This window comes from Poecile atricapillus, chromosome 7, assembly GCF_030490865.1.
Source record: "Poecile atricapillus isolate bPoeAtr1 chromosome 7, bPoeAtr1.hap1, whole genome shotgun sequence".
NCBI classification, from domain to species: domain Eukaryota; kingdom Metazoa; phylum Chordata; class Aves; order Passeriformes; family Paridae; genus Poecile; species Poecile atricapillus.
In genome coordinates, this window is record NC_081255.1 from 20,887,691 (window position 1) to 20,902,188 (window position 14,498).

General features: G+C 37.6%; 1 protein-coding gene across 6 annotated transcripts in view; it reads right to left on the minus strand.

Annotated features, from left to right (window-relative positions):
* The window catches only part of ADGRL2 (adhesion G protein-coupled receptor L2), a 389,045-nt gene that overhangs the window by 20,492 nt on the left and 354,055 nt on the right, over nt 1–14,498 (minus strand). For all 6 annotated transcript variants that reach the window (XM_058842492.1, XM_058842493.1, XM_058842491.1 and 3 more), the window contains 8 exons: nt 13,182–13,220; nt 10,139–10,322; nt 8,141–8,263; nt 7,677–7,882; nt 6,438–6,611; nt 5,203–5,412; nt 3,432–3,652; nt 2,101–2,167 (listed from right to left, as the gene is read on the minus strand). In XM_058842492.1, coding sequence (XP_058698475.1) covers nt 2,101–2,167; nt 3,432–3,652; nt 5,203–5,412; nt 6,438–6,611; nt 7,677–7,882; nt 8,141–8,263; nt 10,139–10,322; nt 13,182–13,220 — 1,224 coding nt within the window. The remainder of the gene's footprint in view (nt 1–2,100; nt 2,168–3,431; nt 3,653–5,202; nt 5,413–6,437; nt 6,612–7,676; nt 7,883–8,140; nt 8,264–10,138; nt 10,323–13,181; nt 13,221–14,498) is intronic.

Below are 14,498 nucleotides of genomic sequence, written 5' to 3' on the forward strand. Positions count from 1 at the left end.
GAAGAATTACTCCCAGGAACTGTGCTGTGATTGCTACCTGCTGTTTCATATTTTTCAAGTTGGGAATACTGCTCCCAAAAGCCTTTTGCGTCTCAGTCTAAATGATTTGCTGGAGGATAATAATGTCATGGCCAGTAAATAATAGTGAACTATGTCTGTACATGGTCAATATGATTAAATGTCCTTCACCTCTATTCTCACTCTGACCTGGTTATGAAGAAGTGAAAAAGCCGTCAGCAAAGCCCAAGGCTTCCCATGTGAAATGTTATTTTAGAGGAAGGGAGAGAAATATAGGTGACTTAGCAAAATACCCCCAGTAACAATAAAGAGAGGAAGGAGCCATAAACAAAAAGCAAAATTATCACCACAGAACCAGACTTGAGGTGACTTAACTATTGCAGCATGAAACTCAGAACAATTTCCAGAATAATTACAACTGCAAGAAATAACTTCATGTTGAAAAGTATTGTCTATCATATTGAGCATACTAAGTCTTTCTTTCAATTGCAATTGTAGGTTTAATTAAAAAAAGAATCCCCATCATTCTGAGATATGATTTAATTTGAATGCATTCAGAATAAACTCTGAACAATTATTATGTTCTACACTTAAAACTCACAAACACTGTAATTTTTCTAATTCAAGTTGTACACACATAAATTTTGGCATCTATGCCCATGTCTTTGAAAATATGCCAATGAACTCTAACAACCTCTACATTGCACAACTATCTTTTCTGAAGTGACTGCTCAAGGATTCAAATAGTTTGTGATATAAATGGAGTAAATGCAAGCCAAAACTTTGGCCAGTTGCATTTTTTAGTGGAAATTTCCATAATCAAAATATCAGTTTGTAATATAAGTACAAAAAGTGCTGAAATATTATGTCTGGCACACAGATATAGATCAAAAGTCAAAGAAATTGCAAAATTATGCCTGATGCATGTGCTTTATACTGAAAAAGCAGTATTTCTGAATATGGAAAAATAGAATTCCTGAATTTGGAAATTCAAGTGAACTGAAATTCTGTTAATATTTCACAACTCTACTACTGTGACAGGGCAGGAAAACATGCAACTATTTATGATTTCAAAAACATGAAAACTAATTAATTCATCCTTCCAAACTATCAGCAATTATGAGAAAAGGCCTCCACATACATAGGCTATGTCCCCAGCCAGCCTTCTACAATATTTCCCAAGTAAATCCAGGTTCTAAAGACACAGAACTAGCAGAGAAAACCCAGGTGAGCCAAAATGCACATCCTGCATTCGCTGTGCTCAAATATTCCTCTACTGTGTATTGCTGGTACTGCTAGGCTGAAAGAAATGGAAGAAGTTCTCTCCCTGGGTTGACACGTGACTTTTTACCAGGTTTTTTACCTGGAAGTGCTCAGAGAATTGGTAATTGATGTATGAATGCAACATTCTGTCTTAAGGGGATACTGGGGCACCCAGCAGTGGGTGCACAGCACACAGTGACTTCAGCAAGGAATGTGCACAGACTTTCTACTGGTTACATATTTATTTATTTGTACTAAAGCAGAGGAGATTCTGTATCTGACAGGCACTACATGTAACACAAATACACACAGAAGTAGGCATGGAAAAACGTGCGCATGCAAATACACATACAAACACTGTGTAAGTGTAATGGAACATAAAATTTATTTAATTATCCAATGCATTAGAATACCCTTTTGAGATAATTATGTGAGATAATTAGCTGTTAAATTCTAAAATGTGTACAGTAGTGACTCAATTGAAAGCAATAATAATGGCTCCTCTCAAAAAAACCCTGTGTTTAGTACTTCATTGATCTTTCATATGACTACACATGTCAATATGACCTTCAGAATTCAAGCCATTAGGAAAAAATGGCCATGCTGAAGTGCCACCACAGCTTTGACAATTAATCATTTGGTCAGCACACTTTAAAGATTTCTATATAAATATATAACCATTAATCACATTACAAATTGTTTATAAGCATTTCCATGGAATGTCTTGTGAATAAGGATGGCATTGAATGAAATTTTAAATCTTTTTTATCTGCTGTGAGGCAACCTAAAAAGAAAAAAAAACAAACCCAAAATTCTTACCAGAATAATAAAGGTAACAGGTCCAATGAAACTCCAGATAAAATAGTTATCTACATGTAGCCAGCAACTATTATGGAAGAAAGAAAATGAAAAGGGAAAGGCTGCATTAGCACCTCAGTCCAATAAATGGAAAGTGCAAAAATACTTCTTAAGGTAACACTTTGCCAGTAAACAATGATGAACATTGCGCAGTACCACTTACTCGTTGCACAACACCTAACCTGAAATTCTTCTAATGAACTCTGTGTAATAACACTACTGAACCTGAAACTCCATCATCAGGAATAATTAACATCAGGAGAAACAAAACCAAAACAAGCTCTCCTTTCAGTCAAAAGGTTTGGTGACAGGTGCTATCATGGACTAATGAAACTAACATCAGAAAATAATTTTTGCAGGCTTCCCATGTGATCTTCAAAGTCTGCTTTTACCTTTATATCATATGTTAAGTGCTCATGCCTGAGGAAATTCAGATGCCATGTTTTGCTGAATAACAATATGGTATAAATAAAATGCCCCATCTGGGAGTTGAACTGTAGAGAAAGAATACATAAGATACCAGACTAAATTACGTATAAACCTATTAGGGCCAACTCCACTTAGCAATTCATTTTTCATACAGCCCAGTTCCCTGCTGAATTCTCTTATTTGTCTTTCATCAGTAGCAAAATCAAGCAGCTTTCTTGTAGTCAACAGTATCTTCCCATTCTGTGACTAATTTCATCAAAGGACAAAATAAACACTACTGAAAGGCAAATTCATGCCTCCAGCAACTCGAATCCTCAGAAATGTTTTCTGTCTACCTTCTGTCACTTCCTATATACATCTGTATTTTTGTAAATAAAAGGCTGTGGCTAATTTTAATCCCACTCTACTTGCCTGATAAAATATTATCAAAATAAGACACATAGGTTGGAATATTGTACTGTCATAATTCAGGATGAGAGTTAGCTAGAGGGACAGCTGAACAAAGAGATCTAATGAAGCATTAGCTTAAAACTGGATGGTTAGGCTTGTCAGATACTTTAAGTTGAGAAATTTTGCTTAATATACATCCGAGGACAAAAAGTTATTTACTTTTTCAATTTGTTTCAGGTCAATCTTTTGTGTTAAAAGAAAGACTATAATTTAGAATTGGTCTCTCTAGAGTACAAATCCCCTGAACCTAGAGAATTACAAAAGACTTGATTGTAATTTGTGCACAGCATTGCCATTCTCTTACCAATAAAGCTTTCAGATGGTATTTTAGTCTGTCAGGGACCCTCTGACAGCTAATAGGCTTTAAAAAATTATTCACTTGAAAAACACTCAGGTCACTTGCAATTACTTACGCTTTCTCTGTTCCGTAGCTCTTATAGTCAATAGCTGCTGAGACACCAACTACTGTAGCAGGGAAGAGGTAGCCAGCAACATAATAGTACTTCTTTCTAGAATATTCACTTTCAAATACTTCTACTAACATTAGATAAAGCTGCACTCCTTCTAGACACATCCAGGCAAAGGCTGCCAGGAAGAAAAAGTGTAAGAGACCTGCAAAAACCGGACATGCAATCTGCAAAGAAAGAGAGAGATGGAAATGTAAACCACAAAACCTTCACATCATTACCTCTCCAACTGACCAGTGTGCAACAGAACAGCAGACAGTTCTATTAGAGACCTTTCACAAATTCAGGAGCATCTTCCCTACCTCAAAACATTCTCTGAACATTTGAAAACACTACTGTGCGCTCAGTAGCTACAGAAAGTCAATTAGCTGAACAGTGTGGAGGCCCAGGGGCCCGTTGCCAGGGTGCCTTGACCCTGGAGGGGACAGATCAGGTGAGGGGAGACGCCCCTCATGATTAGGGTGGGGAAAAACTTGCTCCCACTGGCTTTTGCAGCCACACGTCGGAGCCTTTTGGGTTCTGGTGGTTCTTTCTACTGGTTTGTGGAAATTGTCACCCTTGTTCAGCCCCCATTTGCCATTTATGTATCCTTCCTAGAATGTTCTTCCTCCCCTTAACCCCCACTGGCTCTGTTTTGCCATACTGCTCCACCCCTGTTATCCCATTGGTTCTCCCAGTCTTTAGCCACTCCCCTGCACCGCTTTCCCTTGTCCCTATTGGACATCGATCCTCAGATCCGCCCCTTTTGCCCCTCATTTAACCCTGTGCCCTTAGCCCAATCCTGTTCTCATCCCTGAATTCATTGGAGGCTGCTATCCTTTGAATAAACAGTCTCTGGATACCCAAATGACGACCTGTCTCTTCCCCTTTATCGTCAGCAATCTCTAGCGGTGCTCTCGGGCCCCGAGAACGCAGGTTGCTCTCATGGCTTCGTTGTGGCACGTGCCATAACAGAACAGTGTGAATGAAGGTAAGGAAATTGCACCCTCATCTCCCAGTCATCAATTTCAGAGTGGATATCTTAATTTTAAAAGGAACTTTCTAATTTTGAAACTAATATAGTTTTAGGACTTACAGTTTAGATAATCCTAGACATGAACAGTTGGTTCTCTATGCATAATGTGATACTACATATTTAAAATTATAAAGTGTCTGCCCTGTGATTTTTGTCTGCTGTAATATGGAATGTTCTACTGTTGTAACAGAAATTGGTCTGAATTCTCGCCCCACTGGCCAAATTCTGGATGAAACTATGCTAGATTATTACTTTCAACCCAATGACTCATGTCAGAATTAATTTTACCAATACTACCAAAATACCTGCTTAAATGTGAAGTGTAAAAAATGTTTACACATCTAGAAAAGGCTTATATAGTACTAATATATATAAAAATGTAGTCAATACCTGTCAAGACATTTGAATATATATAGAAAACATATATATGTTCCTAATAGTCAACATTCAATTTCATCTCCTCTTTCAAAAGTCTAACCACCTGCCTCGTTAATAGTCAGTGTTTTTCAGCTGAAAATGAAAAGCATATTTTGGATGGATGTAAATACTATGTATGAATATATCTTATTTTCATGCTGAGCTTTTATTTCAGCCTTGCTGTGTTAGAGAGCTGAAAACTTGTCAGTGTTGTCATGTTTTAATTCAAATCCTTTTCAAACAGTCATTCAGAGAACAAGATCAGTACACAGAGAGAAAACTTACCTTGTACTCTGTCTTATCGATGCCTATTAGGAAAATGAACTCAGCAATGAATAGGTTGATACAAAGGTTCTTGTGAATAGTGTTACGATCACTTTGCAGGCCACGGAAAAAACAGAATGTGAAGATGCAGATGGCCAGGCAAACAAGAGAGATGACAATTCCCACCCAGGTGATGACAGTGAGGAGCAATTCGTGCACTCCATCTTTGTACTAGAAATAACCAAGAATGGAGAAAATTAATATGAGTCTTTATGAGTATAAACAAAAACCTATTTTCACAGGTATCCAGAAAAGTTACTTGTTCATTACATGAGATGGGCAAAATGCACTCAGTAATTTCTCAGTCTCAGGTCAGCTTCCCAGAAGATCAGGGTAAGTAGAAGAGGAGCAGGTCTGAGAGAAAAATATGACTGTTTTGTCCAGATCAGATAGCATTTTTACTTTTCCTATGGCTCACTGCAGACTGGTTGGAAATATGAGCAGAGAAACATAACGTTTTTAAGGTACCACTGGGCTTTGATGAAAGGAGAGAGGAGAGCTTTCCCTGGGACTTTCTATGAGGGCACATCTTCTTTTCTACAGACCTGCAACTCCACAGCAGAGAAGAAAGCAATGTTTTACACACTGATCAGGACAAAATGCAGAATATGCTGCACATGTAATTCTGGCTTCTATCTCATGTTTAGCTAAAGGAGATTCCTTGCTGCAGTTCTTTGCAGTGACCTTTTCAAATACAATGGCTTTGTGAGAAATCCCATATCCCTGCAAATATTGCATGCTCTGGGCCCCCTGACATGCAGGAAGTGCTTTAAATAGACAACAAAGTCTCTGACTATGAAGAGGTGTTTGAACAATCAGTATGGAAATTCCTTGACCTTCCTTGCCAAGAAGAGCTGGCACCTGGGCTTCCAGGGAACAGCCTGCACAGCTGTCTCAACAGACACTCAATTTGTACTGAGGGAGAGTCTATAAAACGGTTGTAAGGTTGGTCAGTAACTTTAAAATATGGCTTGTAGGAAAATCTTGCCCTTCCTTGTTTTCTCTTTCTTGTCACTTTGATTGCAACTTTATGGATGAGGAAGTGCTACAGAAAGCAAATTGTTTTGGAAAGAGTACAAAAAGGGTAGGAGCTACAAATACTAAAAAAATTTCAATAATTTTGAATCTTGTTAAAAGTTTAAAAGTAAGTCTTTTAAGTTTGTTCCCTGCTGACGGCTGGAAACATTGTTACCTACCACAATTTCCCGACGAGCCATAAGAATTGCAAAGTTGGTGAGGTGACTGCAAGCACATGTTGTATGAGTTTTATTTGTGTCAACCAGTTTGCAGCCTTGAGTTGACCAGTATCCCATCATAGTCCTCTCTGAGTAGTTCCAGAAGGAACAATTTGCATTGAAATAATTATCAGGCTGGGAGATAAAAGGATAACATAAAATGAGAATATTGCACACTAAGACGGCAATAACAATTGTTAAATATATGTAAAGGGTAATTTAGATTAAATTTTGCATGTTTTGGACAATAAAGTTTTTCATCAGCAAAACTGTGGACTATGTTGCACAAGGAAGACATCTAGTTTAAAAGGGACTTTATAGTCCAAAGCACTCTGAAGTGTAGTCTCTATTACTGTAGACCCAATTTTAAGCAATTACAATTTTTATGCATGGATGGTACATTATAGCTATATTTGCTTTCTGGAAAGTTAGGACTGTGAATGTATTCTGCAGATATTTTTTTCCTGTAATTATCAATTTGAAAACAGGATCTTTTTTCTTTGATTCTCACCTTTGGTCAGGCCAAAGTCAAGTGAACAGATATCACAAAAAAGTTCATTCCTCAATGCCTATCTACTTTGATGAAAAACAATCCAATCAGATTTATAAAAATAGGCAAAATAAAGGAAAATCTAACAATATTTTCTCTATCACAGTAGTGATTGTTTACTTTCCCCACGTGAGACATGGAAAGAGAAAGGGCCAAACTTAAGAGCAAAGAAACACATCAAATAAGATACCATGAGGGAAATATACATAAATTCAAAGTATAACAAGCCAAGATACCATACTTTATTCTTTGCTGAATAAATGCAATTTGAACAATTTTTATAAGCTTCCATAATTTGGTCCAAAATTAATGTAAAAAGTTAAAGCGTCAATAAAACTTACTAAATCAAACCATGAAGAATCTTAAGTTATTTTCTACCCTTCTACTAAGGTAAGAGTTAATTTTCAGTTAGAAACAAATTAGTCATTTACATTTTCATGTTGATTACTGAATTAGCTTTCATTAAGAATACACTTAAGTTCTAATAATCACTGAACCAGGCTCATTTAATTTTATGTTCATAGACTTAACTTGTGTCTCTGACCTAGTCCAACATTTAAAATTCAAATGGAAAAAAAGGTTGTTTTTCCGCATTGCTTTCTCTCTTGCTGATTTTGTGACCTTCCCATCGATTCATTAGCATAACTCACATCAATGTGTTCCAGTGTGAAATGCACGGGATCAGTCAGGTACACCCGGCTCGACTCCTTGTTGATGGAGGCTGCGATGACGTGGGAGTTGACGGCGATTGTGCTGTTCTGCCCCGCCAAGTCACTGCCTAACTTTATGGTTGCATTTTCAGTACTGAGGAACCGTCCCAAATTTTTGTAAATAATGAAAACCAGTTTGGCTAACCCTACAAAAGAAAAAAAAAGCCCATCATTATGCCACAGAGGTCTACAGAAAGACAGCGACCTGTACTCTAATGACAATTAAGCATCAGTAAACTGAGAGGCATTTTCAGGCCATGGATTTGAAAAGAAATGACTGGGTTCCCATGATCATCAAGAAAAAGCCACGGAGCAGCTTTATGGTGTTTTGTTTTGATGTTTAACTAGGAAAGGTAGGTTTTATAGAAGTTCATGGAGTTCCACTGTTCCTGCCCAAGACTCACCGTTCCTACTGTTCTGTTTCATGGTTCGTGCAGAGAGCTGAATCCAGTTGCCTCCTTTTCCAGCCTGAGGAAATTGCAAGTCTTGCACCTGGCCCTCAGTAGAAAGCACTGCAACATCCAAAACTAAGCAGACCAGAGGGGAAAAAAAAAAAAAAAAAGTGTTAAAAAAGGAGAATGCAGAGAAAGTCTCTTGGCCAGATTACAGTATGCCAGACGACAATTTTTCCCCCCCAAGTCTTTATTTAGTTTTCTCACATGGCTGTCTGTAAGGCAGATTTGTACTGCATGCTTCAATCACCCAGACTCAGCTTCTTTAACTAAATCTAATGCACACTGCTAAAATGACAGCACTTTAGTAGTGATAACATGCCACCAAACCTTGTTCAAATTTGTGCCCACAAAACATCCACTTAACACACATGTTGCAAAAAAATGTTAGTTTTGAAGATCTTAATGTCTATGCAGTATCCTCTGCTGACAAATTTAGAACTTTAAGTATTGATTTAGATGTAAAGATTTTTTTTAACAGCCAGCAAAGAATACCAAAGTATGTTCATGCCATGTATTTAGCTAAACCAGTATACATAACTAAAAATTATTTCCATTTTGTTTTCTGCATCTAATTCTGTATATTTATAGCAAACCATTTTATTAGTTCTGCTAAAAAACATTTAAATTGAAAAATCAGATGGCACTCAGCCATACTTAAGTATAACTTATAACACACTGTATGTCGAGAAACTTTCATGGGATTTCCACTGAATGCTGGATTTCCTTGGACAGATAAAGTGATACAGCAGAGAGTGGACAATTGATTGACAAAATCTGTGCTCTATTAAACCAGTCTAGCTACAGCTCTGAACTACAGACTGACAAAAGGTATGAAATTAGGAAATCACTTCTCTTTCTCCAAGCCATACATACATATGGGCACTAGGAATTCAGTTTTGCATGACATCAGAAAAGTATTATGACATGAAGACAGCTTATCACAAAAAGTAATACTCAGTGTCTACTCATCTCCATGGAACTGCTTGTATACATCCAAAGGCAGATCTGTGATTCTACACACATTCCTTCAAAACTAGTGCAGTTCCTTTGATAACAGACTGTGAGACTTTTCCCTATCCTTTCCCAGTATCTTCCTACTCAATTAAAAACTAGGTCGAATCATCTTCTACAGCTACAAATAGGCAGACACTGAAAAGTCTCATTTCTGCAGTCTATTCCAAGTCTCTGTCTTGGTACTCTGCATATTAGCAGACTTTTAGGTTCCTTGTAGCCTCACTGAGACTACATTAATCTCTGTAATAAGGAATTTTAATTTCATGCATAGCAATGATTTTTGCTTTAACACATCCTGCGCAACAATATTTGCACATCTCTAATACCAAACCCCTTCATTTCTCTGTCACCACTTAAATTTTAAATTATGCTCCAACTATCTCCAGCTATTTTGCAGTCTCTGGAGCATAGCCATTCTGCATTATGGGAGATGTAGTTCACTGAACACATTTTTACCTGAAGGCAGTCATGTTTAATATAAACATTTGGCCTATGCTGAGTGCCTAAAATATTTAACTGGCACAGTATATTGCAAAAAAAGTAATTTAAATTCATTAGGAACAGTTTATTTTTAACAGGAAAGTATTTTCTGCAGCTCTACAGAAAGCAGTTACCTCAAAAAAATCCATACTCTGCCTTTTAAGTACTCTTCATATCCACGTGTTCTGCTAATGATTTTTCAGTGATAAATCAACTACGTAACATCAACTACTTTCCATTTCATAATGTACTAATGACACTAAAGAAGAAGGCTAATTTCAAAGAGCCAAACAAGAAAAGTGTGTTTTCCCTGCTTTGGAGCACTCACCTTTCCATCAAACATTGCACAGCTCAACCTTCAGAAAGTATGTCACTGTCTGGAGCACCTTCTCCTCCTTTTGTGTAAAGCAATACACAGCACTTTAACTTATGCTTGAAAAGAACTTTACTTACCAATATTTTCTGTGGGCATTGAGACTCTGCTTGGTTCTACAAGATTATCAGCCAAGACAAAAGCCCCTTCTTCTAATGTATCAAGTAACATTGTGGCTGCGTGGGCTTGTTCTGAAGAATTCATGTCCTTCCAGGACTCCAGAGCTTCGGGCCTGAGCAAGTTGTCCACTGTATCCACAACTGCCTGCATTCATTAGAAAACTATCATTAGGTCTGAAGCCCGAGGCAGCTGGGGAAAATTCCCAGTCTTATATGGCGACAATTATAATACTTAACTGTCAGAATGATTTATTGTGATTTAATGGCACAAGAACACTATTTTCAACATTAAAATATTTTCCATCCGCTTGTTGGATTAGCATGAATAGAAGCGCAGCTAGCCACTAGCTCTGTGTGGTCTCTAAGCAGTAAACATGCAAATTTGATTTGTTTTGTATCAGCTAAAAGCATGGTATTATTAATGTGCTGAAAAATGTAAAAACAAATGCCAGAAGTCTTGCCCGAAGCTTTCATCTTAATGTCAAAATGTATAACTTCTATTTAAAAATACTAAAGCCAAAATTAGCACTCCACAGTTTAGGCTAAAATGACAGTAATACTCCTCTGGAAACTGAGCCCCACTAGTCCAGGCATAGCACTATAAACTACTTGTCTATGACAAATAGACCTTCTTTATTACAGGAGGCATGAAATGAAGCTGACTCAGTGGATATAAATTAGCTCTGGCCACTCTCACTCCCCCTCCTGTTCCTGTACCTGTTCATAGATACTTAGAAGGATTACAAACTCCCATTCCTGCACAGAGGTCAGTTAGAAAAGGAAATCAATAGAGCAAACAAGATGTCCACTGACCGTTCCTGTTATCAGTGATGGCAAAACTGTAAAGCTGAATAAAAGCTGCTGTTTTTAAAAGTTTTACTTGTAAAAACTCTATCATCATGCTTTAAGGTTCACTGAGCTGCATATAAGGTAATAATAAATAAAGAAGAAGAATAATTCAGTGACATGATTACATTACTTTACAAAATAATCCAATCAGAGTAATCAGGTAATCAATTGAAGGCAGGCTTTTACATTAATGCATAACGCTGCTGTGCACCGAGTACACCAGGCACTGCTCTAACACCCTGTTTACTCTGTCCCATTTACCTATTCCTAATGTGTCATTAAGCATATATATAATTTGTTTGATCAATTTAAAAGCATTGGAAATGGAAACAGAACACATTATACAAACAGAAAGATGTCAGTCTGGAGTACTATATTGTGCAAACAAACGAATGGGAAAACTTGGTCAAGGCTATTGTCAGAGCAGGATTAATTAGCCTAATCCATTTTAATATCCTCTTTCTGTCTGCATTGTGAGCCACCACGACCTTCCTGGCAGGTGGAAGATACTTCGAAGCGGCATTAAAGCCTTTTTTCTTTCTCTAATGGGAGACAGAATAGTCAAAACGCTGCAGCCATGAACTAGAGTGGAACAGAAATTGGTCTGCAGAGGCCAGATTCATTAGTCACTAAGAAATACAGATCGGAGCCTCTAATCTGAGGTACAAATGAATTCTCTGTCACAAAGTGGGAACTTGCTTCATTTGCATAGTGTAAGTCAGCTTTTGATTTGTAATTTCAAGAGGTTTATTAGTCTTATCTAAGCAGAGAAGCCCATTTGAGACATTCAGAAAATGACACCAGTTGGAAATTAAGGTTCTGCTCTGGTTTCTCATGTATCACCATATAGCACTGACGGTAGGCATTCATTGATATGATACACTCTTCGTTTATTATGGGATAACCTAACTGCATTCTCCTTGTGGAAAATCAGCACCTGCCCAATAATATTTCTGAAGGGCTCCTCCCCTCAGACAGAGGCAAATGGGTGGGAAAAACCCCACAGTCCCTGTGGCACAGCTGTTGGAGCAGCCCCATTACTGCTCTTCTCACCATCCTGTTTACTAATGAAAACGAAATAGAAATAGCCACACTAACCAAACCACATCTGCTGGATTACCCTTTCCTATTAAAAAATATTTTATAATAAAAACCTATTACAGCTATTATTACTTGAGAAGTGACTTTCTCTCCAGATCTTTGTCTTTTTTGTCAAATTTCTGTATAACTGGACATCTCCCATCCACTTCCAGGGCTTTAGGATAAAAGACAGAAATGCCCTGTACAGAGAAATCACTTTTCAGTAAGAGTCTGAATTTTTTTATTACGCTGTAAAGTATTTAAAAATTCTTTCCAAAAATAATTCTTACATTTCATCTCAGAGGGTATAAATGAAAAATCAATATTTTAAAAGAAGTTTTGAAAAAATGCACAAGAAAATCTTTCAGAGCCAGACACATCTGTTCTGGGACTTTTTTCTCCCCTTCATAGGAGCAAGGTGGCATTACTGGCATTGTACTGCAGAAGAGGAGCTGGCCACAACAGGCAACCATTGTACAGCTGATGAAAGGAGCTGGAAATCAGGCAGCAATGTGTTACATGCCTCCTATATATCCTGGTTAATGGGACACGTGGCAGACATTTTACTACTGAAGTTAGAGAAATGTTTGTCTTTGCATTGTATCCTCAAGTCACTGAATTGTAACAATTCTTAAAACTGTGAGAAAGAGTGATTTTACCAGGCATAAGACTAGACACAAAGCAAGCTATATAACATACATTTTTCTTGCAAGCAAATTAACTCTAAACAGTCTTTGATATAAAATTCTACCAAGGTGAACTAATTTCTTTGAGTTGCAAGCTTTTTCCCCCTACCCAAAATTTTATTGTAAGAGAGATGCTACTTCCAATTCAGATAATAATCCCTTCTGCTCTTTTAGTTTTGAACAAGTTAAGGTACAAGAAGTATGAACTTTGATCTTTTTTGTTTTTTTCTTAGTGTTATACCTGTGCAAAGCCAACATTTGTAAAGTTGATATGGGGCACAATACACATTTATCAAAGACTGAAATACATAGGATCATGCAGCAAGATGATAAAGCGTGGCAGGTTGCTGAAGCAGGGAGAAAGCAGGGTGACAGCACAGGAGATATACCTTAAGGTAAGCCCTGCACGTCTTCTCTCGTTTTTGGAGCTTTTTAATAAGGAAAAAGAAAATCAGAAGTTAGAAAGATTCTGGAAAACTTCAGAAAGAGAAAAAAAATACTCAGGTGTTTCAAATCCTGATTTTGAATGATAGCCTGGACATTAATCTAGCTTCTGTCCACGATGACTACAAAAGAACATCACACAGGAAATGTTTTTGCCCAACTGTGGTTTAAGCCCAGCTGGCAACCAAGTACCACACAGCCGCTTGCTCATTTGCTCACCAGCAGGATTGGGGAAAGAATCACAAGGGTAAAACTGAGAAAATCCATGAGTTGAGATAAACACAGTTCAGTGGGTAAAACAAAAGCTGTGCATGAAAATAAAACAAACCAGGGGATTAATTCACTGCTTCCCCTGGGTAGGCAGGTGTTCAGCCATTCCCAGAAAAACCAAGCTCCATCACATGTAATGGTTGCCTGGGAGGAGAACACCGTAACTTCAAAATCCCCCACTTCTTCCTAATTCCCACCAGCTTTATATGCTGAATATGATGTCACATGGTCTGGAGCACCCCTTTGGTCAGTTGGGCTCAGAGGTCCCAGCTGTGTCCCCTCCCAAATTCCCACGGACTCCCAAATTCCTTGTCAGTGTGGCAGTACGAAAACAAGAAAATGCTGTGGAAGTGCTGCTCAGCATTAACGAAAACATCTTTATATTATCAAAGATATGAAAGATCGATTTCAGCACAAATCCAAAATGTAGCTCCATACTCGCCACTGTGAAGAAAATTAACTCTACCCCAGCCAAAAGCAGCACAGCAACCTTTACTCAGGTGTCTAGATATCTTTTGCCCAAATTGTGGGATTTGTCTGAAAAGGTCAAAGGAAAAAATGCATGTGTGGGCACTTGATCTGTGTCTGGGAAAAGTACTTTAACAGCATCTAGGGACTGTAAATAAAACTATTGCCAAAATAACAGAAAAGTGCATGGATCTCTCTCTCTAAAGAAGGATGAAAAAATATTTCATTTGTGGCTTGCTGACTAGGCTCACGCAAGGAAGAGGCTGAGAAATACAGCATTTCCTCTGAGAAAAAGAGGAAAGGTAATAACACTGTAATTTGTATTTAAACCACAAAGACACATTTTCTCTGAAATGTTTCTTGGAACATGTTTCCAGAGAAAACATTAATTCATGTCTTAGATATGTGTAGTAAGGCATTTTTATAAAGATCAATTATAAGTCATGTTGGTGTCTTTAGAAGTCTAAGAAAGTGCTATTATTCTGCAGGAAGTTGGATTAAAATAAAACCCTGCACCTATGCAG